Raw genomic sequence first — 25,326 nt, 5'->3', positions numbered from 1 at the left:
AGCCACACCTCCTAATCCTTCCGGAACAGTTCTACCAACTGGGGCCCAAGTATTCAAACATATGAGCCCCTGGGGGCCATTCTCACTCAGACCACCACATTTCTTAGTTGAGAAGAAAGAATGGGACTTAAAAGAATCTATAGTTTTGTTGTTGTTTATGTCCTTTTTAAAAGAAAATGTTTTGTGTATGTGTACACCAGTAATCTGCATGTCTGATTAGATTAGTGTAATTAGATTCCCTCAAACTGGAGTTAAGGGTGGTGCTGAGCTACCTGTGGGTTCTGAGAACTGAACTGGGGTCCTCTAGAAGACCAGCAAGTGCTCTTAACCAATGAAATAACTCTCTGGCCCTATGTTGTATATATTTTTCTAATTTTTTTTTAATTTTATATGTTTGAGTATTTTGCTTGCATATGTGTTTATCCTGGTGCCAGAGAAGGCCAGAAGATGACATCTGATCCTCTGGAACTGGGCAGTTGTTAGCATGTGGTTAATAAAAATTAAACCCTGGTCCACTGGAAAAGAAGTCTATGCTTTTAACCACTGAGACATCTCTCCAGCCCCCATTTTGTTCTGTTCTGTTCTGTTCTGCTCTGTTCTGTTCTGTTCTGTTCTGTTCTGTTCTGTTCTGTTCTGTTCTGTTCTGTTCTGTTCTGTGTTTGAGACAGTCTCTCTCTAGCCCTGGCTGTCCTGGAACTCACTGTGTAAACCACTCTGTCCTAGAACTCAGAGATCTACGTGTATCTATCTCCTTAGTTAAAGGCATTTACCAACATCCCAGATGGTTTTGGTTTTTTTTTTTAAATAATATGAGTTGACATTAATGTCATAGTGTTCCCTTATCTCAATTATTTCCTAAACTTTCAGTTAACCATGGTAAACTGACTCAAAAATATTAACTGGAACATTCCTGAAATAATATTTAAAGCATCTTTATTATAATATATGTGGTATATTATATAGCTGCATTTTATTATTAATTATCATTAGTATCTTACTATGCCTAATTTATAAATTAAAAACAGTTCAGTTTTTCTTTGATATCTGAGGATACATTCCAAATTTACCATCTGTATCAAAATCTACAAATGCTCAAATTCTTTATATTTACAATAGGACATTTAGCCCTCCCATATGTTATACACCATTCTAGGTTATTTAAAACCAAATAAAATGTAAGTGTATTGATTAAGGGATGGTAATTGAGGAATCCTCTGTGTGTGGCCAGTGCAAATGAGTTTTCCCTTTTTATTCTTACACATTTCTTTTTAAAATTTTTATTGATATATACTCATTGTATGTGGTAGGAGGCCATGTGAGGACATTTTCATACATCGGGCAGTGTTGCATGCCTTAATCCCAGCTCCTGAGAGGCAGAGGCAGGGGATCTCTGTGAGTCTGAGACCGGCTTGCTCTACAGATCATGTTCTTCTAGGACAGCCAAGGCTACACAGAAACATCGTCTCACATAAGTGAAGAGGAAAAGGCATTTTCATAAAGTGTCACGTCCACTTATCTCCATCCACACTGCTGCTCTCCTCTTGCCCACTTACCACTCCTGTCCGTCACCGCTGTGTCCCTCCGACACTTCCCTCCGACACTTACATAATATATAAGATGGCAGAACCTCAATCAAGAGAAAATACAAAGCATTTCTTTTATAGTTGGCTTAATCAATGTGATTATCTCCAATTGTGTCAGTGTAAATTTATTTTTATTATGGATGAGAAACAATTCCATTGTGTATATAAACCACATTTCTTTGTCTACAAACTGTCTCTCCACTCCCTGTCCCTTTGCTGTGCAGAGCCTTTTTAGATTAGTTTGTAGTCTCATGAAGTCTTGTTTGTCAGTTGTTACTATTATTTCCTGAGCCATATTCAGTAAGTCTTCGCCTATGCTTAGATCTTAGGTCTTTCTCTAAGAGGTTCAGAGTTCCCAGTATTGCATTAGAGGTCTTGATTCAGTGGGAGTTGATTGTTGTACAGGGTGAGAGACAGGAATCTAGTTTCATTTTTCTACAGTAGAGATACAAGTTTCCCAGTCCTGTTTGTGGACACTGTCTTCAGTGAGTATTTTTTGCTGTCTTGACTCCTCACTGTATGTCACTGATCTGTGTGTCTTGTGTGTGCCAAAGAGGTGCTCTGGTATAACCTGAAGTCAGGTATGGTGGTCCCTCCAGCACCATTCTTTTTGCTCAAGATTACATTGACTGTCTGTGCATCCATATGAATTTTAAGATTTTTTCCTTCTTCTGTGAAGAGTGGCATTGGAACTTAATGGGGATTGCATTGACTCTGTAGATTAGATAGGTACTTTTCATATTAATTCATGAGCACAGGATTAAAATCCATAAAAAGAATTTGGTGACATCTTTCCTGTTTCTGTTTTGTGGAATAGTTTAAGAAACACTGATGAGAAAAAGAACTAACCAGGAGCACTGGTGTTCGTTCTTTAAAGTTCTCTTAGATCGTCAGTGAACCAAGATGATCTTGAAGTCCTCATCCTCCTGCCTCCACTTCCCCAGTGGGATTAAGGGGTGTACACCACAACTAGTTTTCCTTTGGGGATTTTGGGAGACATTCTCTAAAGAGGACCATACTGCCTTGCAGATTGTTACATTTATTGAAGTTAGGTGGTTATCTACTTGGATGGTTTGTATGTTCAAAATGTTTGATGAAATTGATACATTTTATAACTTAGAACAAGTTCATCTTCACATAGCACGTTGTCAGAGGTGTGAACTCAGTTCTCCAGTCACTCCACTACCTTGGCTGCTGTGTGCAAGCAAGGGCTGCCTCTGAGATGTCAACTGCAGGACTTTCAAGACTGTCGTTGTCTTTCCTAGAAAATGCTAGAAGAGCAGCTCATCACACATGCGTCTGGCGAAGCATGGCGGACCTTCATTTATGGCTTCTATTTCTACAAGATCGTGCTGGACAAAGAACCCGAGCGAGGTCAGAGCCAGAGCCTTTCCCTAGTCTTTCACATCACAGTGCATCGTGAGCTCTGTGTGTGGCTTTGAATTTTGATTTGACACTCTGTTAACTTTCAGCATTTGTATGTATTTTAAGCATAAGTGAATAACAATGCTGATTTTTCAAAATGATTTATTTAGCTGTTTTTATAAATGTGTATGCGTGTGTGTGTGTGTGTGTGTGTGTGTGTGTTTACCCCATGTATTTGCAGGTAAAGTGCTGTTGTATTATACTGCATTGTTTAGGAAACAAGAAAAATTTGGTCATATTCAGTGTAAATACTCTCCTATCCCACCCCCTAAAACACTTTCCATGTGTTTGACTGAATCTGTAGATATACAGCACATGAGTCTAGGGGGCTGAATGTGTGCATTTGCCTGTTTATTTTGGTTCTGAGAGGAACCCAAGGCCTATGCACATAAGGCAAACACTCTGCTTCTTAGGAGTATTGTAGCTCTACCCCTTTTTAATGAAGAAAGGGAATTCTCCAATGGGGAACAATTTCTAGCATGAGTTTATCTAGCTTGCATAACTCTGGAGGCACCAAGGACTCAGACCAGCCTCGTAGTGTATGAATTTCAGGTGCATGGGGACTGGCTGGAAGTGACTCCTTCCATCTGCTAAGTCACTTTTCACCTCTGGGTCCATATGTGATATGGTATAGCCAGTGCCTCTGGGTCCATACGTGATATGGTTGGTATATATAGCTAGTCCTGTTGACTGTACACTCTTGTCAAGATAGTGTCTATTTTTATCTTCTAATACAAAAAGAAAAACCCACAACAGTTTATGTCCTGAAATTATTATGAAACTGATAAGATTTTTTAATTGAAGTAAAACAAACTTACATAACATAAAATTAGCCTACATAACAAAAGCCATTCACAGTACTGAACAACCACCACCTCTTCTTTGTTAGCTGTCACTGCCCCACCCTTTATTTCCATTCACTCTCAGTGTAAACACTAGGAGCTGTTTTTTTCTAAATATGTCATGTATAAAGAGTCATATAGAACGTAGACTTTTACACCTGGTTCTTAACACAGTGTTTTCAAGGTCTGTACTGTAATATATATCAGTCAGAAAGCGAGCATTGTGATAAGGGGTCCTTTACTTCCTCTGCATTTCCCAGTGGCTATGCAGCAGCCCTCTGCCCCCTGGCACACAGCAGGAGTGGATGATTTTGCCAGCTTCCAACGCAAGTGGTTTGAGGTAGCCTTTGTGGCAGAAGAGCTCGTGCACTCTGAGATTCCTGCCTTCCTCCTGCCCTGGCTGCCCAGCCGGCCAGCCTCTTATGCAAGCAGGCACAGCTCCTTCAGCAGAAGCTTTGGAGGACGGAGCCAGGCAGCTGCACTCTTAGGTAAGTTGTCTTTGTAGTCTGAGAATAGCAGGTAGCTGGGGAAGGGAGGTTGCTAGCCCTCTAGCATGTATAGGCCCTACTTAGAACCACAAGAAAACTGTTTGTGACTTTGATTGTGAGAGGATCTCACTGTGTGGTCCCGGCTGTCCTACAATAAACAAAGGTCCACTTTCCTCTGCTGGATTTAAAGCAGAGGTTCTCAACCTGTGGGTCATGGCCCCTCTAGAGGTCAAAGGCTTGTTTCAGAGGGGTTGCCTAAGACCACTGGAAAACACAAATATTTACACTATGATTCATTAACTAGCAAAATTAGTTATGAAGTAGCAATGAAAATAATTTATGATTGGGAGTCACCACAATATAAGGAACTGACTGTATAAAAGGGTCATAGCATTAGGACAGTAGAGACCCATTGGTTAAAAGGATATGCCATCTTGCCAAACAAGAAAAAAAATGTTTCCAAGTATGGCTGGATGTGGTGAGTTCACCTTTTCATCCTAGCACTTGGAGGCAGGGCAAGAGAATCTCTGAGTTCAAGGACAGTCAGGAATACATAAATCTCAAAACACACACACACACACACACACACACGTAATTTCTTTCTGACCAGATGAGATTAGTAGTGCACATCCATAATCCTAGCATTTGGGAGGCAGAAGCAGAGCAGGGACTGTGAATTTGAGGCCAGCCTAGGCTGCATAGTGAGGCCCTGACTCAGAAACCTAACCAATTTATTTATTTTATAAATAAATAAATTTTATAAATAAAAAAGTGTTTATAAATAAACACTTCAATTTTTCCTCAGGGGGGAAGAAACCAAAATGATTTATAGAAGAGAAAGACCACAGTGTGTCTCACTAATGCCTGTAATTTGGTTGGGTATTTGCTTGCTTTACTGTTGTTTGGGGATGGCTTTTTGTTTGCTTGTTCCTTTCTTAAAACTTGTGATGCTCATTTGGAGGTAGCTACAGAAAGCTATTTTGAAATGCCTAATGTTGATACATGAACCCCTGGCTTGGCCTATGGTCGCTCCCACTTCCCCGTTCTTATTTAAGTCACTGAGCCAGGATACTACAGAGGTGTCCAAGTCTGGAAGAAACAGGACCACGTGCCTTCTTCCAGAGCACAGGCCTTCTAGTTTTCTATGACAGTCTGTTAGATCTTGGAGTCAGGAGAGACTGTTGCATTCCTCTATCCAAACTTTTTCCAAAGCATTCCTGGTGAATGTAGATGGAGCCAGCTAGTTTCTTTTTTAGAAATTCCCTTCAACCTGTTGACCTGCTCCGTTGTGAGGCAGCTCTGGTTGTGAGGGCTGAGCTTCCGGGTTCTTTCTCCTCTGGTGATACCGATCGGTTCTCTAGGTCACTAGCAACGCCCTGGAATGCTGAGCTTGTTTCTTCTCTGGTCTTGTGCATATTGATTAGACTTCCATGTAGGAGCTGCAGCTGTGTCCATACTGAAAGCCTGCTAGAAGCGTCTGCATTGTCAGATCTTTCCCTGGAAGTGCAAAGCCAGTGCTAGAGCAGTACTTGGCTCACTAGTACATTTCCTTGGGTGACCCCTAGACTCACCTATTCTGCACTTAACAGACCTGATCACAGAAGATGATGGAAGTCACTGCTGGTGTTTATCCCTTGCCTTTGATTTTGTGACAGGCTTTCTAAATCTGGAGGAATATATTCATGGTGTGCTAGCCTAGAGAACACAGCTTTCTTTGGTGTGGAGTGTTGAGTCAATTGCCCCTGAGAGTGTCATAAAGCAGGATCATGAGGCCCAGACAGAATCTAGCTTTAATGAACATTTTAGTATCAGAGTGAACAAGTAAGTACCAAATGTGCCTCAAGTACTCACAACGCCCCAGACAGGCCTCACTGTGAGCATTAGTAACGCTCGTGCCATAAACTAGAAGGAAGGCATGATGGGACAGAGAAAAGAACAGACACAAAGTGGCCAGAGGAGAAGGCAAGTGAGGGAGCTTTATAAACCTTTCTGAGCCATGTGTTTCTTAGCTGGCCTGCCATATCAGTTTGCAGACAAGGAATTAAACCAGAAGACATGAAGTGCGGTTTTCAGAGATACGTGCCTGTGGCTAGAATTGCAGAAGCTTGGCACTTCAGCTCCAAGAACTTTGCCCATTCTGCATGCTCAGTTTTCTGGAGTCATTCACTGCCCAGCTATCTCTGCTTTCCAGCAACAGCGCATTAAATGTGTTGATAAGGAGCCATTCAGCTTCTACCTCAGAACCCAGACCCAAGCTTCATCTTTCAGATGAAGAAAAACCATGAGGAGTAGAGATGTGAGAACAGATCCTGACTTATAGAACACCTGAGTATGCGGGTGTGGTTATCACCCATGGAGGCTACAGCCTTTCTGGGTTAAAACTTCTCCTCCTCCTCCTCCTCCTCCTCACTAGTCTGGGATGAGTTCCCCCCCCCCTTTATCTGTTTGTGGGTCACTGAATTCTGGAGCTCTTGTGTACAGCCGTGTTGAGTTTCTGAGTTTGTGATAATGGTTAAGATAGCATCCCTCTCTCATAAAGAAAAGGAATGGATTGACCTAAGAGTCAAACTGCAGCATAATTGGCTAAGTCTAGCTTATGATTTACTTTATGATTGGCCCTCCTTTTTTTATATTTACAACTATTTCTGTTTGCACATACATAGAGGCCACAAGATGGCAGGCCTGGGTGTCCTGTATCACCGTGTGCTTTCTCTGTCCTTTGCAGCAGGGTCTCTCCCCAGGGCTTGTATTTTTTCATCTGGGCTAGAAGGCAGCAAGCTCCAGTGGTCCTCCTGTCTCTGAGCTGGCTTACAAGTGTATGGGACACCTGACCTGCTGTGTGGCCACGAGGGCCTGAACTCTGGGCACCATTGATTGTGCAGCAGCCACTCTTAAGTGATAAGCTATTTCTACAGCCCCCAGATTTTGTTCTTTGAGACAGAGTCTGACTATATAGCAACAGTGTCCTCTAACTTATATTCCTTCTGCCTTGATTTATATATATATATATTAGATTTAAGGTACCATGTGTGGCTAAAATCACTAATATTCTATTTTTTTAAACTGGATATTTTCTTTATTTACATTTCAAATGTTATATCCCCTTTCCCAGTTTCCCCTCTGCAACCCTCCTATCCCATCCCCCCTTATCTTCTATGAGGGTGCTCCCTCACCCACCCACCTACCCACTCCCGCCTCACCGCCCTAACATCCCCCTACACTGGGACATCAAGTCTTCACAGGTCCAAGGGCCTCCCTTCCCATTGATGTCACTAATTTTCTTAAATGGAATTTTAGCTCTCCAGCACAGTTGAGCAAAGAATTCCCATAGGTCCCCTGCCCCTCCCACACTCAGTCTCCTTCATTGCCAACCCCGTCAGATGACATTGTTCTGTTCCTTGTTCTGGTCCTTGGACCTACATGGATGCACTTTCATCACCCCAAATCCATGATTTCTGTTAGGAGTTTACTCTTGGTATTGTGCATTCTGTGAGTTTGTATAAATTTACAGTGCTGTGTTTTCTATCATAGCAACATAAGAGTTGCTTATTATCCTAAAATTTCATCTGTTCTTATAAAGTTTTTTAAAGATTTATTTATTTATTTATTTATTTATTTAATGTATATGAGTACACAGTAGTTGTCTTCAGACATACCAGAAGAGGGTGTCAGATAACATTGGAGATAGTTGTGAGCCACCATGTGGTTGCTGGGAATTAAACTCAGGACCTTTGGAAGAGTAGTCAGTGCTCTTAACCTCTGAGCCATCTCTCCAGCCCAGTTGTTTTTGTTTTTTTTTTTAAGATTTATTTATTTTATATAAGTGAGTACACTGTTGCTATCTTCAGACACACCAGAGGAGGCATCAGATTCCATTACAAATGGTTGTGTGCCACCATGTGGTTGCTGAGAATTGAACTCAGGACCTCTGGAAGAGCAGTCAGTGCTCTTAACCACTGAGCCATCTCTCCAGTCCTCGTATAAAGTTTTATTGGAACATAGCTGAAGCCATTCTCTTATGTACTGTCTATGGGGCCTTTGCCCTAAGTAGCATAGAGGCACACAGACAGCTCAGAGTGCCTGAAATATTTATTACCTAACAGCAAGCAGAACAAGTTTTTTCTAGACCCTGGGCTGTTGACTAGAGATTTCAGGATAGCAGCCTCCATTGTGCACTTGCGCAGTTTCATACTTACAGTGCTTATTGTCCACTCTTTTCCATTACCCCACTCCTGTACCTCTCCGTGTGTCCCCACGTCTCACTGTGTGCTGACACAGCTGCCACTGTCCCAGAGCAGAGGACTGTGACCCTGGATGTTGATGTGAACAACCGAACAGACCGGCTGGAGTGGTGCAGCTGTTACTACCATGGAAACTTCTCTCTCAATGCCGCCTTTGAGATCAAGCTACACTGGATGGCAGTGACTGCCACAGTCCTGTTTGAGATGGTGAGACCATTACCTCACTGTAAGGCAGGGGCACTCTGTGGAGGTTCCTTCACATAGCCTAGACCTGTAGGGATAGCCTTACAACATTAAACACAGAAAAGTTCAGAGCATAGATCAGTGTTTCTTCACCTTGGCAGTACTGACCCAGGGGCCAGATAATTATCTATTGTGAGTGACTGCATGCCTGTTGTAGGTTGTTGAACAGCATTCTGGCCTCTACCTGTTGAATGCCAGTAACACCTCCCTAGCAGTGCTAACCAAAACTTGGAATCACTGGTCCAGAGGGAAAAGCAAATCTCCCTTGTGTCCTGGGACTTCCATGTAACAGCAGCCATCACTGTTACCATGTTTAAAACATTCAAGGAGATCCTGTGTATCTATAAAACAGGGATGGGAGGCTAGTCACGGGGGCACACACCTTAAAAAAACTCTGCAAAAGGAGCCCCACAAGGCCAAGGCCGCCTAGCTACATAGTGAGCTCCAGGAGGGCCTGGGGCAGAGTGAGCACACACTTAGGCTTCCATGTTGGACACAGGTTATTTACATTTTGCTTTTTCTGTTACCTGCATATCTTCCATACCAATACAAATCAATCTGCCTTGTTTTTTATTTGTTGAATTTAATTTTTTTTTTGTCTCATTGTTTTTAATGACTACAGAATATTCTAGTATTTATTTATTCCAGTTTACCTCACCAATTCCCAGTTAGTTAATATCACTGGTTTTAACTTACCATTCATCAAACAAGGGTAAGTCTGTCTTCTGGGGGGCACTTGGCAGTATCTGAAGATATTTTTGCCAGCTCCACACAGGGGAGGATTGGATTTATTTTTAGCATTTGATGGTCAGCAACCAGAGGTGTCTGTGTTAATGAGCAAGTCCCTGGAAGAAGTAGCTGGCCTACAGGATCACATGTGTCAGGGTCCAGGGTTCCGGAGCCTTGCCGGAGGGCATTCTTCCCTGTCTTTCCTCCTGCTGCTCTGTCTTGACCTCCCTGTGGACTTGTGCTATGAATGCAGCCCACAGCATCAGCTGCCCATCCCCAGCTCAGCACTATAACATAAGCAAGCACTGCTTAGCCAGGCTGTGAGTATCTTCTCAGAGCCTCCTTAGCCATCACCACACTCCACTCCTCCTTGTGTGCACAAAGGAAACATTGTCATGCATCACTGAGTCCACTGCCCTCTGACACCAGCTTAGGCGTCTCACCACAGCCGAGAGCAGCTGGGACGTAGAGAGAGTGACTCAGTGAGTGCTGAGGGCCTTCGAGAAGTAAGTGCAGCACAGGAGAGAGATGCCATGAGTTTGTATGCTGAGCCTGGCAGGTTGACACACACCTTTAATACCAGCATTCGGGAGGCAGAGGCAGGCCAGGCAGATCTCTCTGAATTCGAGGGTTTACTAGTTGACATAGTGAGTTCCAGGACAGCCAGGACTACACCAAGAAAGTCTTGGTGGGTGAGAGTAGTTTATAGGCCTAGTTTTGTCTTATACAACATGGAGTCCTGGGGAATGTTCAGTTAGGTGTCTGTTATGCATAGACTTTTTGTTTGCATTAGTATCTTCAAGGACTGACTCCTCTTGGAAAGGCACTTCTCCAGAGAGCATCCATGAGATCTGTAAGGGGGCAGAGTGTCGGGAGATGAGTGGCTCAGCAGATAGCGTCCTTAACTGTACAAGACTGAGGATGCTCAGATCCCAGCACCTATGTGAAAGCCAAAGGAGTTTAGTGACTATCTTTAAAAAATTCAGTTTTCATATCTAGTCTAGTAAAACCAGTGAAAGCAGCTAATGCATTTATCACAGCATTTTGGTTTAGTTTTGGGAGTTTTGTTTTTGTTTGGTGGTTGTTGTTGTTGTTTGACTTACCTATAAGTGTGTAGACCATGGTCTGTGTGTTGAGGTCAGGGGACAAGTGGAGGGAGTTGCTTCTCTCCCTCCATTATGTGGGTTCCAGGGAGATAAAATGTCCGTGGGCAGCATTGATAGCAGTGTCTTTACAAACACTGAGCTACCTCACCAGCCAGCTAGTTTGTGGTTTTGTTTGTTTGTTCGTTTGTTTGTTTTTAAGTATCCATCAGTTTTATGTTTCTTAAAACATATTTCAAAAACACTTGCATAGTCACCCAAGGGACTGTGTTGTCAGAGTTACTTACAGAAGTCTAGCTTTCAGGAAGATAGCTTTGGGAGTTCCCCAGAGTGTGTTCTGTATCTGAGAGTTGGTCACTTTGTCTAGAGTCCACTATACTCATCTCCCGCCCTGCCTCAGTCAGAGTGAGTTCTTTTCTTATTTGTTACACTGGACTTCATATACACAAAGCTAGAAGTGCTCAGCCTTTGTCACGTGACCTTCCCCTGACATTCCACAGAATAAGAAGGGTCTCAGCTCTCTCTTCCGTTCCTTGCAAAAGAACTGAAGGTCAGAGGCTTGGGCCATAGAGAGGAGCTGTGTGCTCACCTCGCAGTTTTTCTAGCAGTCAACAGGAAGCACACATACACGTTTTCCTGACCAGGACGCTTGGCGCCAGAGGACATGAGTAAGTGAACATGGTCATCGAATATGTCTGCCACTGCTGCGGGTGTGTTCTGTGGAATCAGAGGTATTTTCTCTGGTCTAAAAGAACCCAAAGGTGATGCTGTTTTACACTTTCTTTCAGGTCCAAGGTTGGCATCGAAAAGCTACCTCCTGTGGCTTCCTGTTAGTCCCGGTTTTGGAGGGGCCCTTTGCACTGCCCAGTTACCTGTATGGCGACCCTCTGAGGGCCCAGCTCTTCATCCCACTCAACCTCAGCTGCTTGCTCAAGGAGGGCAGCGAGCACCTGTTCGATAGTAAGAGCTGCTCCCCTGCAGGGTCTATCTCACTGCGTCAGACCGCCTTCCAAAAATACCCTCTCCCGTGTTCTCTCATGAGTAGAATCTAGATGGAAAATGAACAAAGACATTAATAAGGAACAAAAAGCAGGAGGAGGTATTGACAATTCAGGAAGGGAAAAAAGGACAAGTGGGCAGTGGGATGAGAGGGAAGGAGGAAGATGCTTCTATGAGCTGTCCCAATGAAGCCCATCACTGTCCAGTGAGCAGAGGCCTAAAGAGACAACAGAACTGCAGGCTGCTCGGGAGAGCTCATCTATCCACAGAGGCAAAAGAATCTGGGTTGTTGTCCTGGGTTTTTGGTTTTTGGGTTTTTTTTTTTTTTTTAATTTTTAGAATTTCATTTTATTTGTGTGAATGTTTTGCCTGTCTGTGCATCACACATGGTACCCACAGAGGCCAGAGAAGGAAGTTAGATCTCCTAGATCTGAAGTTCTGGATGGTTGTGAGCCACCACTGGGTTGCTGGGAACCAAACTTAGGTCTTCTGCTAGAGCAGCCTGGTCTCTTAACCACTGAGCTGCCTCCCCAACCCTGTGCTGGGTTTTATTAGTGACTGGGTAATCTGGGGCAGACCACTCAATGCTTTGAGCTTTGAATTTCTCTTGCATGGATTGGCTAGAGATACTGCACCAGCTCTGCAAGGCCAATGTGAAGCAAGGAGGGGATCGTGTGCTGTCCATCTCTACACCATTACTGTGTCCTGTGTGCTCCCAGCCACCTGATTTGCCTGCAATGCTTGATTGAATTTGAGGAGAGCCTTTTGTATGCTAGTACATGCAATAAGGCTCTAGAAAGGCAATCAAAAGCAAAACAGGAAGCGGTGTCCTCTTGTGCAAAGTTGCAACAGGCTTTGTAAGTCCTGGGTTCCCTGCGTGTGTCTCCAGTGCTGTATCTCAAGGACTCAGATTAGAGTCCTTCCTCTGTCAGAAAAGGTCTGCAACAGCAGACCACCCCAGTGTGCCTTTACCCACACCATCTCCCCATCTCTACCTCCCACTGCCATCAGCACACGTGCAGATGAATTCACAAATAGCTCCTAGAAAGTTTTCCATGAGTACAAGATGACATTTTCAAAAGCAAGAAGCTGGAGTTGATGCTAATGTATCAGAAGCTGATAACAAGATTATAAATGTGAAAGGCACAACTCTGATGTAAGAGAAATATTTTCTTCCCACTCCCTTGTAAGTTTGCATTATGCTAAATGGCAGAGGGTAAGGAGGGCTTACCAGAGAGCAGACTAAACCTAGTAATCTGGTGATTCTATGACAGGCTGCCTGCTAGTTCCAACAGTCTGTACTCTCTGCTTACAACTTAGCAGACATTTTTGTACCTGAGCCCTGCAGAGTTTTGTACCTGAGCTCTGCATTAGAGGCCAGATCCTGAACTGCACAGGGCTGAGAGAGGACCATTTATGCAGTCCTAAAATGTAAGTGATGTGTTCCTCCCAGAGCGTTAGACCAGGCAGCTCACTGCAGGACTGTTAATATCTTGAGGGGCTGCAGTTACCTTACAACTCTAAAGATGCCCTCCTCATTGTAACAGGATTGTTTGGAGACATCGTAGCTGATGGTTTCTCTGCTGGTTCTGACCTGGTCTTCTAAACCATCAACCTCAGTTGGTTACCATGGTTACAGGGAAAAGTCCTAATTTAAAGGAACAGTAGTCCAAATCTAAATCAATTTTCTAAATTAGGTGCCTCTTTTCTTCTTATTTCCTCTACTTCTTGTAACAGTGAGTCTGCACCCTAAAATCTGGAACAAATGTGGTTGGGGTGTGTGTGTGTGTGTGTGTGTGTGTGTGTATATGTATGTATGTAAACGTGTATGTGGTGTGTGGGTGTGTATGTGGAGGTGTCTGTTTGTATGCATCTTGTATGTGTCTCTGTGGTTGTGTGTATGATCATGTATCTATGTGTGTGCATATGAGTGGCTGTGGTGGGGTGTCTACCATCTATTTTAAAGATAGTTCTAATTATGGACAGAGTAACAAAGCCACTCCATCCCTAGTTCTTGGGATGCCTCTTCTGTTGTTGCCAGAACCCTCTAAACCTCCATCCATCCAGCTCTGCTTCCTGTTGCTATGTAACAGAGTGCTCGGCCTTCCATCCATCCAGCTCTGCTTCCCGTTGCTATGTAACAGAGTGCTCGGCCTTCCATCCATCCAGCTCTGCTTCCTGTTGCTATGTGACAGAGTGCTCGGCCTTCCATCCATCCAGCTCTGCTTCCTGTTGCTATGTGACAGTGCTTGGCCTTCCCACCTGCTTTCTGCTTTGGTCCTCAGCAGCTGCCCTGTGGAAGAGGGGTGCAGAGCAATTCAGCCGCTGACAGAGGAGCAAATTCTTCTGCACTGCTCGCCTCCCCTTCAAAGCTCATGACTGCTCGAGAATTCCTTGTATATATACCTGCTTCGGTTTCTTTACCCATAAAATGGCGCTTTGTCTTTCTTTAAAGGGAAATGGAAGGTTAGCGATGCTAGAAATGGGAGGGTGGTTTTTCTCAGAAACACCTAATGTACACTTCAGGTTTGTGTTTTAATATTCTTTCAGACCAGGTCTCATGGTACACACCTGTGAGTAAGTAGAAGGGCCAGGGATTCAAAGCCAGCTGGCCACTTAAAGGTTGAGGCCAGCCTGGGCTGTGTGAGAGCCTGTGTCAAAACCAAATCATAAAACATTACGGGGCTCTCCTCAGCTTAAGAATTAAGACATTAGCAGAAGCCTCGTTGAATTCTGAAGGTCACACTGGCTCCTGAGGATTCCACCTTTCTAGACTGTGGAGGAACTTGGAGAGGGATTATGGGATACACAGCTGTCATTTCTATAACTGGGTGGGGTAAAGTTCAGATCCACGAGACAGGAATCGTCAAGAGCAATGAAGAGAACAGTGTGAATCTATTGCAGGCCTTGCGATCACAGCTCAGCGTTTATTCCTTATTCCTTTCAGGCTTTGAACCAGAGACATATTGGGATCGAATGCACCTTTTCCAGGAAGCCATTGCACACAGGTTTGTCCATTAGCAAGAAGGAACAGTCACCAAATCAGTATTTTTCTCCATACCTATGAAAACCAGTTCATTCTGTTCCGAAGGAAAAGCATCTGTCCTCCTAGAGCAGTGGTCCTCCCCCTTCCTGACGCTGTGATCCTTCAGTACAGCTCCTCATGCTGAGCTGACCCGAGCCACAACCTTGTGTTGTTGCTACTTCACAACTGTAATTTTGCTATTGTTATGACTCCTAATGTAAACATCTGATATGCAGGATACTGACTTACAGCCCCTGTGAAGGGGCGGACCTCTAAGGGTGGAGAACCATTGCTCTAGGGACAAACTTACTGCTTACCTTCGCTCAGATACAGAGGGAAATGCTGCCTTGCAATCTCTGTCTGTTGTCTCATAGACTCCTTGCTTGTTCTTTGTAAGTAGCCTAAAAAGAACCCAGTTCTGCTATGGAGGAGACAGGTGAAAGCAATGGATGGTCTAAAAGCAGTGGATCAAAGTAGATATTTCTTGGCACAGGGCTTGTGTACCAGGTAAGCCTTTCCTGGGCTCCTCTGATTCACTGTCTTCTTCACAGTGCAGCACACCATACTGTTTCCAGGGGTTGCTCAGCTGGTGTCCACTTGCTACTTATTCCTATGGTGAAACAAAGCCTTCTCTCACTATGTCAGTTACCCTCTGCTTGACGCACCTTCTTTGTATAGTCCTTATCTTACATCTTCAGTCGCTAGCACCTGCCTCTAGTGTCGTCCCCCCCCCCCCCCCCGTATCTGCTCTGTATTCACATATTCCCCCGTGCCCGCTATATATTCACATATTCCCCCAGCACCCGCTATATATTCACATATTTCCCTAGCACCCACTATATATTCACATATTCCCCTAGCACCTGCTATATATTCACATATTCCCCCAGCACCCGCTATATATTCACATATTCCCCCAGCACCCACTATATATTCACATATTCCCCCAGCACCCACTGTATATTCACATATTCTCCCGGTGCCTGCTATACATTCACATATTCCCTCAGCACCCACTATATATTCACATATTCCCCCAGCACCCACTGTATATTCACATATTGCCCCAGCGCCCACTATATATTCACATATTTCCCCAACACCCACTGTGTATTCACATATTCTCCCAGCGTCCGCTATATATTCACATATTCCCCCAGCACCTACTATATATTCACATATCCCCCCAACACCCACTGTATATTCACATATTCTCCCAGCGCCCACTATATATTCACATATTCCCCCAGCACCCACTATATATTCACATATTCCCCCAGCACCCACTGTGTATTCACATATTCTCCCAGCACCCGCTATATATTCACATATTCTCCCAGCGCCCACTATATATTCACATATTCCCACAGCGCCCACTATATATTCACATATTCCCCCAGCAACAGCTATATATTCACATATTCTCCCAGCATCCACTATATATTCACATATTCTCCCAGCGCCCACTATATATTCACATATTCCCCCAGCGCCCACTATATATTCACATATTCCCACAGCACCCACTATATATTCACATATTCCCACAGTGCCCACTATATATTCACATATTCCCCCAGCACCCGCTATATATTCACATATTCCCCCAGCGCCCACTATATATTCACATATTCCCACAGCACCCACTATATATTCACATATTCCCACAGTGCCCACTATATATTCACATATTCCCCCAGCACCCGCTATATATTCACATATTCCCCCAGCACCCACTATATATTCACATATTCCCCCAACACCCACTGTATATTCACATATTCTCCCAGTGCCCGCTATATATTCACATATTCCCCCAGCACCCGCTGTATATTCACATATTCTCCCAGCGCCCACTATATATTCACATATTCCCACAGCGCCCACTATATATTCACGAGGCCACAGATCTCTAACTTCTCTCACCTAAACTAGCTTTTCCCTACCTTATACCTTATCCTGAATGGTGTGTGTGTGTGCTCAGAGAAGGGTGTGGAATGAGTGCTGTGCTAACTCATTTCCTACTACTGCTAAAAGGGTGTAGACCTGAGCAGGGTGAAAAGAGGGAGGGAGAGGGAGGGGAGGGAGCCAGCACTGCAGGCACTGGGAAAAGACCTTGCTCTAGGAAGCAGACTAGTCTCCTCCACCTCCACCTCCACCTCCACTGCCTAGAGGTATAGAAGTCCCATGGTGCCTTGGTGAGCCTTACAGTGTAGTCTTCCTTTTCTCGCCCCCAGGGGCTTGCTGGGCTCAGCTGGTAAGTGTGCAGGAAACAGTGCTTATTAGGATGCCGCAGCTAAAGCACAGCTGCCAAGCCTCATGTTGACCAGTCGCTACACATTTTGACTAGATGTCTTCAGAGTTTGACCTTCACTTGCCAAATCTGTTTTTGTTTTTGTTTTTTTCTTCACGGGATCTTGTTCTCTAATCCTCCTCCTCTCCCGTGGGTCCTGAGGAATTCTCTCTAAACTGTTGCCCTATCTGATTTTCTCACATGTCTCTAAAGCTGTCCCATGTGTGACATGCTGTGTATCACCCTTTGCCTAAGCCCTGCCTCCTCTGTGCCTGTCATTGTCTCCCTCTGCCAGGGACTCTCTGGTCCCTCTATTTTGAGTTCCTCTCTCTGTCTCTCTATCTCTCTCCTCCTTACAGGGGTATACAGTGTAGTTCAGGATGGCTTTGAACTCACAGTCTCCTGTCTCTGGCTCTCGAGTGTTAAGATTACAGGGTACTCCAGCATAACCTGCTTGAAATTGCACTTTCCTCTTTTAAAAACTGTCAATCTACAGTGCTTTGTAGGCCCTAGGAGGGCAGAAGTTTAATTTTCTCATTCTTAGTGCCAGCAAAATGCCTTTTCCAGAGTAGTTGTTCTGCTTTTAGCTTCTGTGTGCCGTGCTGGGGGTGGGGCCCAGAGCCTGTGGGTGCTGGGTAAGCAGTCCCCCACTGGGCTGCATCCCTGGTCCTTCCTGTGGCTTTGCATGGAGTCAAATTCCCAGTGGAGATGTGACTCTGAAGTGATGGTCTATCCAAAGGTCTATCTCAGACAAAGCCAGAAAAGCTACCATTCATATTCTCTCTCTCTCTCTCTCTCTCTCTCTCTCTCTCTCTCTCACCCTCTCTCTCTCACCCTCTCACCTTCTCTCCTCCCCCAGCCCCCTGTGGTGGCTCCTAGCTCTTTTAAATACTCTGGATAATTGGAGTTAGTTTGGTACATCTTCTCTTGAGGTGGATACCCCTTACCTTCATTACAATCTTAGGTTTCCTCAAGTGGAAAATGAAGCATCCATGGATAATTGGGCAGAAATGAAGGTTTTCTGAGGTTTTTGTTTTGTTTTGTTTGTTTTGTTTTGGGATGGAGGGGAATGGTGGTGGTAGTGGTGGTGGTGGTTGGAGGTTTGTCTGATCTAGTTTGGTTTTTGTAGTTTTGGGTTTGGGGGGGAAAGGGTCTCACTCTGTAACCCTGGCTGGCCTGGAATTCATGTCTGTAAACTATGCTGGCCTTGAGAACTGCCTGACTGGAGTTAAAGTGCAGGGATTGAAGGCATGAACCACTGTGCCTGGCTAAATTGAGTTCTTAAAAAAAAATAAACACCTTGGGGCTGGAGAAATGGATCTGCAACAGAGTAATTGCTGCTTCTTGTAGAGGACTCAGCTTTGGTTCCTAGCACCCACCCTGGGCAGCTCACCACTGCCAGCGCCCTCTTCTGGCCTCCAGGGGCACTCATGCAGACAAGCAAGCACACGTGCAAACACATAAAATATTTTAAAGTAAAAATGAAGGTCTTCGGCTGGGTGTGGGGGTCAGTTGGTAGAATGCTCCTCTAGCATGCAGCAAGCACTCCATGAAGCAGGCACAGTGGTGCACACTGGGGACCCAGCACTCCAGAGGCAGAGGCAGGAAGTCAGTGGTGAAAGGTTAGCCTCAGCTGAAGTATGAACTTGAGGCCTGCCTGGGATACCTAACCCTGTCTCAAAGATAAATAATAAATAAAAAGGTCTCCCGGTGACCTAAGGGAGAAATGAGACAAGAGCCTCCGGTCCAGCTGATCATGTTAAGTAAATCAGTTGGCTTGGTCAGAGAGTACGAAAGAAATCCAGAAGTGTCCTGTAGATGCAATCCATTGAGTTTGCACACTTGATGTGCACGTAGGGAATACCAGCCTAGAGCTGGCAGCTTGGAGAATACAGCACAGCACTTCTCCAGTGAGCTCAGTCCAGAAAAGAAGACACATTTTACCTCCTACATCGTTGCCTTCATTACGTAAACCCTCAGACACAGAGGGCAGAATCTGGGCACATCTGTTAGCGCGTCCTTTACAGCTCTTAGCAGGTGGGGCTAGAATAAATGTGCTTTATGGAAATAGAAAAACCAGGAATAGAACAAGCTATAGATAAGAAGTGGAACAGGACAAGTCACAGATGAGAAATGGTTTCTGTTCATTTCCCATTTCTAGAGCAAAGCACGGCAGAGGGCCTTGGAGTGCTCCTCACCTTTAAGGGAGAGTTTTGATTAAGACGCTTCATTCCATTTCAATGGGGGCCTTTATTGAGACCCTTCTCTTTGTCAGCATGACAACAGTCAGGTGTGGCAAGAAAACCTAAGACAGGATGGGGGCTGGTGAGCAACTTGCCCGGGCCGACTCCACAAGAGGCCGAGTGAAGGCCAAGTGGGGACCGCAGAGGGGAGGACTGGGAAAGGGAAGGTGCTGAGTGGGAGCGGAGAGCCCGCAGCCTCCGAGTGGAAAGGCAGATGTTCAGAATAACAATCCGCAGCCTGCATGTTCCTCACCGGAAGCCTTTCTACATGCCAGCGTCCTGGCCTGTCGGAGGTTAGCTGCACACTGCTCCCTGCTTCTCTAGCTAATGTGTCTGTGTGTCTGTCCTTACCATAGGTTTGGATTTGTACAAGATAAATATTCTGCCTCTGCTTTTAACTTCCCTGCTGAGAATAAGCCACAGTATATCCATGTCACAGGTGAGGAATGGTGGTTGTGGGTGGGGTGCACGGGTCCCTGCCCGAGCCAGCAGGGGGCTGTTTACCAACAGCTCAGGCGTGGTCTCTCCTCAGGGACGGTGTTTCTGCAGCTGCCATATTCCAAACGCAAGTTTTCTGGGCAACAGCGGCGGCGACGGAACTCTACCAGTTCCACTAACCAAAACATGTTCTGTGAGGAGCGGGTTGGCTACAACTGGGCCTACAACACCATGCTGACCAAGACATGGCGCTCTAGTGCCACAGGGGATGAGAAGTTTGCTGATCGGCTGCTGAAGGACTTCACAGATTTCTGCATCAACCGTGACAACCGACTGGTCACATTCTGGACAAACTGCCTGGAGAAGATGCATGCCAGTGCTCCCTGAGGCGAGGCTGCTCTCAGGAGAGCTGTGGGTGTGCTGAGCTGGCCTCGCAGGTAGGCTCTGGCCGTGTGTCAGGCTGCTCCTGTCAGTGAGTGGGCCACTGCTGATATTTGGCCTCTGCACAAGTATGAGTGAGGAGAAAGACTGGAAGCAGCTGCCGCCGCCGCCGCCACCACCACCCAGATCTCGCCATCATGTGCCCGCGGCAGGGGGAGGCACAGATTGTCTGTGGGAGGGAGTCAGTGTCTGGGAATGGGGTAGGCAGCTTCTATTAGGGTCCTTTTCCTTCACCAGTAGTGGGATATTCGGAACAGAACCTCCTGCTTTCTGGCCAAGAATATGTGTGTATAAGATAATTCTGTGACATAGTGTACCATTGGCTCACACCAGCTGTACATATGTGTACATAGCAGAAGCGAATAAAGCCCCCCACACAGTGTCTGTTCCCAGCCTTGTTCATAGCTGCAGTCCCGCCATGGCTGAAAGCCAGGCCAGTCACGTCACCTCAGGTGGCCAGAAGACACACTGGTCTTGAGTCTGGCTATGAGTTGGCTTGATAGGTTTCTTTTTAAGTCCTTGGGCAGAAACAAGGATCCTTCTGGACAGGACTACTGAGCAGACAGTGCAATGCAGTGGGAAGCTCTTGGCTTGTGTTATCAGATATATGCCTCGTCAAGTGGCTGTCTGCTCAGGAGAGCAGCCATCATGGCATTTCCCACATGTCTAACGAGAGCTTTTGACTCATTGCTCAGGGAAACAAAGACGAAGACCAACAGGAGGCCCTGGTAGTAGTCGCAGCTGCTGCTTCCTCATCCACTAGAGCTAATCACACCCCCACCGGTGTACCTTCTTTCCAGAGTTCGAGTCCTTCACCTCTCCTGGGCCCTGTGCACAACTCCAGGGCCAGCCCTGCTTGTCTTTCTCTTATCTCTAAGAAACCTAACTTGTCTCTGGTTCATCCTACTGTGCTCTCCTGGGACTGGGGTTTTGTTGTTATTGTTGTTTACTTGTTTTTTTTTAAGACTACTCCAAGCAGGGTACAGCAGCTTACACCTGTAATACCAGTGTTTCAGAGACTGAGGCAGGAGGAATATGGAGTTCCAGACCAGGCTGGCCTCCACAGCGTGTTCTTAACAAAGCTGAACTTTACAGTGAGACTGTCTCAGAAAGTCTCACTTTGGGGCTGGAAATGACTCAGTTAAGAGCACTTGACTGATCTTACAGAGATGACCTGAGTTCAGTGCCAGTACCCATGAGATCACTCACAGCCATCCATACCTGGGGTTCCAGGGGCCACACCCTCTTCTTACCTCCTTTGGCATCAGGCACACATGTCAAACACATACATGCAAGCAAAGCACTCACACATAAAACGAAATCTTAAAGCCGAACAGGCAGCTCCACTCCTTGTAGACTTGCCACTTAGAACTCTCATGACTCCCTGGACTCCAAAAACCTTAGGTATGGTGCTGGAGATGCATTTCAGAGCCAGCATGATAGGCACCAGGCTCTGGACTCAAGTCACAGCATTACAAACGTAAAATGATTTTTACAAACAGCATCACCCTGTCTGGTGGGCTCTTTCCACAGCTGCCTTGGGAGCTGTGCATTCCCTTGAACCAGACTCTTCACTAGCTCGGATTGTCTGCATATACCGTTCCAAGCTGCACTTGTCTGGAACTTCTGATCACAGCTGTTAAGTCTTAGATGTAAAGTTTTTTTTTTTTAAGGTTTATTTTTTGTGTGTATAAGTGTGTGTGTGTGTGTGTGTGTGTGTGTGTGTATGTGTATGTGTGTGCATGCGCACATGCATGCACACGTGCATCATGAGGTCAAAAGAGCATCAGATCCCCTGGAACTAGAGTCTAGATGGTTGTGAGCCACCATGTGGGTGCTGGGAAGTTAGCCTGGGTCATGAACCTGGGTCCCCTAAGAGCTACAAGTGCTCTTACTGGCTCAGCCACACCCCCAGTTCCTTTGTGTGAAGCTTTTGAGAGAGGAAGCTGTTACTGTGAACGTGTGATCCATGGGAAGCAAGCTAAAAACCTTAGCTTTCCCCCCCACTTTCTCGTCCCACGAATCTCGCTCCTCCTCACTGTCAGTTTTCTTGTAGGTGGGAGCTGCCCAGAACAGCTGGGGCTCTGAGGCAGGTACATCTGGACTTTGTGGAGTATACATATAACCACAGCACTTGAGAGACTGAAGGAGAGGGACGAAGGTTGCTGTGAATTAGAGGCCATTCCAGGATACAAATAGTAAAACACTGTCCCAAACAAATAAACATACACACAAAAGGACGGTCTCATTTGAAAGAACTTAACTACTGAGAAGACAGAAAATATCTCAGGGTCTCATTTTCTCAGATGGGTATGTTCAGGGCTCCATGCCAACCTGATAGTGCTGGTCACAGCAGCTGTTGGCCAAGCCAGACCCTGTGATTTTGTGTGGTCTTGTTATGCATCCTGCAAAACCACCAATTGCCACTTCACATACAGTTTTCATCATTTTCCAGAGGTAACTTGGAAGACATAGAAAATGATCTGGCAGAATACCAACTGACGAATTGGATACCAGGTCACTGTCAGCTGGTCCTGAGGTGCTTGTGACCTTGAGCTCCAGTTTCTGCAGTCTCTAGCATTCCAGATTCCAGTACAGTGCCCTCCTCCATCAGCACCTAGTTAGCCAGACAGACAGCCTGTCCCTGTGACTTGGCTACCTCGCTCCATCCCTGGTGCCCAATGGCAGAGCCTTGCCTCAGGGGAGTTACAGTCTGAAATGTGTCCCCACTAAGATCTCATGTATTAGATGCTTAACCCCAAGCCTGGTATGGTGACACAGGACTCTAATCCCAGTACTAACAAGGCAGAAACTAATGACTAAGATCCTCTGTGAGTTTGAGGTCAGCCTGATCAACAAACTGAGTTCCAGGACAGAAGAGCACACCAACTGTGTAAGTCCCTGGGTTCCATCCCCAGTTCTGACATATATATTTAAAAACAAACATCATTAAAAGGAATGAGGGGCCAGCAGGACAGCTCAATAAATAAAGGTGTTTTCCATGGATGATTTAAGTTCAGTTCTCCAAACCCATATGGTGGAAAGTTCTCTGACATCCACACACATGTTGTGGTACTCATGTATCCACATATATACATACATGCATAAATTTAATTGAAAGTTTTAGAATATATTGAGATCTGTGAAAGTTTTTTAAAGTGGATAGAAAATAGCGGGAGAGAAATAGAATACAAGCCAATATATAGTTCTCTGCAGTCACCTACTTCCTGAGTGTGCCAGGCTCATCATATTTGACACATGCCTGAGAAGAGGTGAAAGAAAGGCTTGTGCAGGTGGAGGCTCGACTATTCAGCTGAGAGGAGTCCAGGCTGGGCTGTTCTGTGGGATAGCATGACCTGATCGTGTGCTGTGCCAACTCTTTTCACCTTGAACTGCAGATTTCATGTATGCAGACACAGGCATCCTATAACAGGGCCATAGCTTCCCACACAGAATCCCTGATGGCGTAGGCAGTGACTTTGCCTAGCCCCCAGGATCCTGCCTATTTTTCCTCCTGGGCCTGCAGCTGCTGGATTCAGCCTGCAGGAGCTTCAGGCAGCTCCTGGCCTTAAAACTATAGCCACATGCTTGCCCTAAACACAGCCAAGAGTGCTGTGGAAGGTCTAGCTTTTGCTTGTCAAAGAGCATGTGCCAAGAGCAGGTCTTACAGCATCCAGGCATGACCTCCATCTGGTGGCAGCAGAATCATCTGTTTCTGGTGCACTGGCTCATATTTCTTACAAGAAGAGGATCCTGAGAGCTGAGATCAGAATGTGGAGAGGGTCTCAGATTCCTTGCCACCCCTTTTTCCTCTGAGCCCTGGGATTCTCCTGTGAGCTCACTTGGCTGCCAGAAACCATGAAGACGGAGACTACAGACCTCTCCCTTCTGTAACTATGCTGTCTGTAGGGTTAACCCTCAACCTTTAGCTCCCAGGAGCCTGTGACAGTTGCCACTAGAACCAGGATTCTTAGCACTTAGTGCTTTTGAAGTATAACACATCGCCCATCCAAGTTCATTTTCTCCCATCCAACATTCCTCAAATGTCTCCAAAGAGATGAAATAATTATTTTTAAACCCATGGCATCTCAAGAGAAAGATTTCCTGACACCTTTTGATGTTCATCCAACCCTATTGGTTCCTGTTCTATGCCTTACCCCTCCCTGCAGTCTAGAAGTGTATGAGGTACTGTCTTCAAAAGGCAGTCTCTTTTCAAGGCAAAATGTCCTGTCCCTTTCCAAACTCTGTTTGCTTGGTCCCCAAGTACAGACAAGAGAAACGAAGTAGCAGAAGTCCTGCTACAGGCAAACCAAAAGATGAAGTGAACTAGGCACAGGGAAGTGAAGCTATAGTCCCTGCTATTCAGAGGATGAGGCAGAAGAATGACTTTGAGCCCAAGAATTCAAGGCCAGCATGGGCTACATATCTGGGACCTTATCAGAAAAGGAGTAGGGGAGAAGGAGGAGGAGAAAGAACCAAGTATTTTGATCTGATTGGCTTATTTTTAAAGGTTTATTTATTATATGTAAGTATACTGTAGCTGTCTTCAGACACACCAGAAGAGGGCATCAGATCTCATTACGGATGGTTGTGAGCCACCATGTGATTGCTGGGATTTGAACTCAGGACCTCTGGAAGAGCAGTCAGCACTCTTACCCACTGAGCCATCTCTCCAGCCCCCTGATCCGCTTTAAGAAACAAAATGGTCCACTTAGATGGGCCTCTCCCAGTAGAAGAGAAACCTGCTATTTCCTCCTAGACGAGAAGAGCTGAGTTCTTCCTTAATGGCAGCCCTAACCCAACCCCCATAGTGATCACTCTTGCTAGGTTGCTAGGCCAGAGTAACTGAGACCATTGCAGCTACACAGCAAGTTTCAGGCAGAGCCAGTGTAAGCTCCTGGTGGTGTTTATTGCTTGCACACCAAGACCTGGCTCTTGTGTTTTCTCACACATTCCTTGTTCTTGAAGCTTATCCCTTCAGAGCTGGTGGAGGGCAAAGAACACACCTTGTTCATCCACATATCCTCCGCTGGAAGTTCACCTCAAATTTAGAGCTCTTTTACCTTTGGCTGGACTCATTCATTCAGCCAACACTGGGAAGCTGTGGCACTGTGGAAGAGGCCTGTCTACACTGGGTAAAGTGCCACAGAATCAGCAGGGGGCCTGATTGTGCGTGGGGGAAATGAGGCTTGGGCATTTGGGCAATGTAAGAGTTCTCGAATAGAAGCTCTCC

At 45.5% G+C, this 25,326-nt stretch overlaps 1 protein-coding gene across 14 annotated transcripts in view; it reads left to right on the top strand.

The window, feature by feature from the left end:
* The window catches only part of Depdc5 (DEP domain containing 5, GATOR1 subcomplex subunit), a 123,511-nt gene extending 103,034 nt beyond the window's left edge, over window positions 1–20,477 (top strand). For 12 of the 14 annotated variants that reach the window (XM_052198164.1, XM_052198163.1, XM_052198162.1 and 9 more), the window contains 7 exons: window positions 2,849–2,957; window positions 4,111–4,338; window positions 8,617–8,786; window positions 11,443–11,614; window positions 14,601–14,661; window positions 19,571–19,653; window positions 19,747–20,477. In XM_052198164.1, coding sequence (XP_052054124.1) covers window positions 2,849–2,957; window positions 4,111–4,338; window positions 8,617–8,786; window positions 11,443–11,614; window positions 14,601–14,661; window positions 19,571–19,653; window positions 19,747–20,039 — 1,116 coding nt within the window. In that variant the 3' untranslated portion in view covers window positions 20,040–20,477. The remainder of the gene's footprint in view (window positions 1–2,848; window positions 2,958–4,110; window positions 4,339–8,616; window positions 8,787–11,442; window positions 11,615–14,600; window positions 14,662–19,570; window positions 19,654–19,746) is intronic. The other 2 variants (XM_052198171.1, XM_052198172.1) reach the window with 1 other exon arrangement.
* Window positions 20,478–25,326: the final 4,849 nt, after the last annotated feature.

Source organism: Apodemus sylvaticus, chromosome 11, assembly GCF_947179515.1.
Source record: "Apodemus sylvaticus chromosome 11, mApoSyl1.1, whole genome shotgun sequence".
Lineage (NCBI taxonomy): Eukaryota > Metazoa > Chordata > Mammalia > Rodentia > Muridae > Apodemus > Apodemus sylvaticus.
The sequence above is the reverse complement of the archived record's forward strand: the minus strand, read 5'-3'. Positions and strand labels throughout refer to the sequence as shown.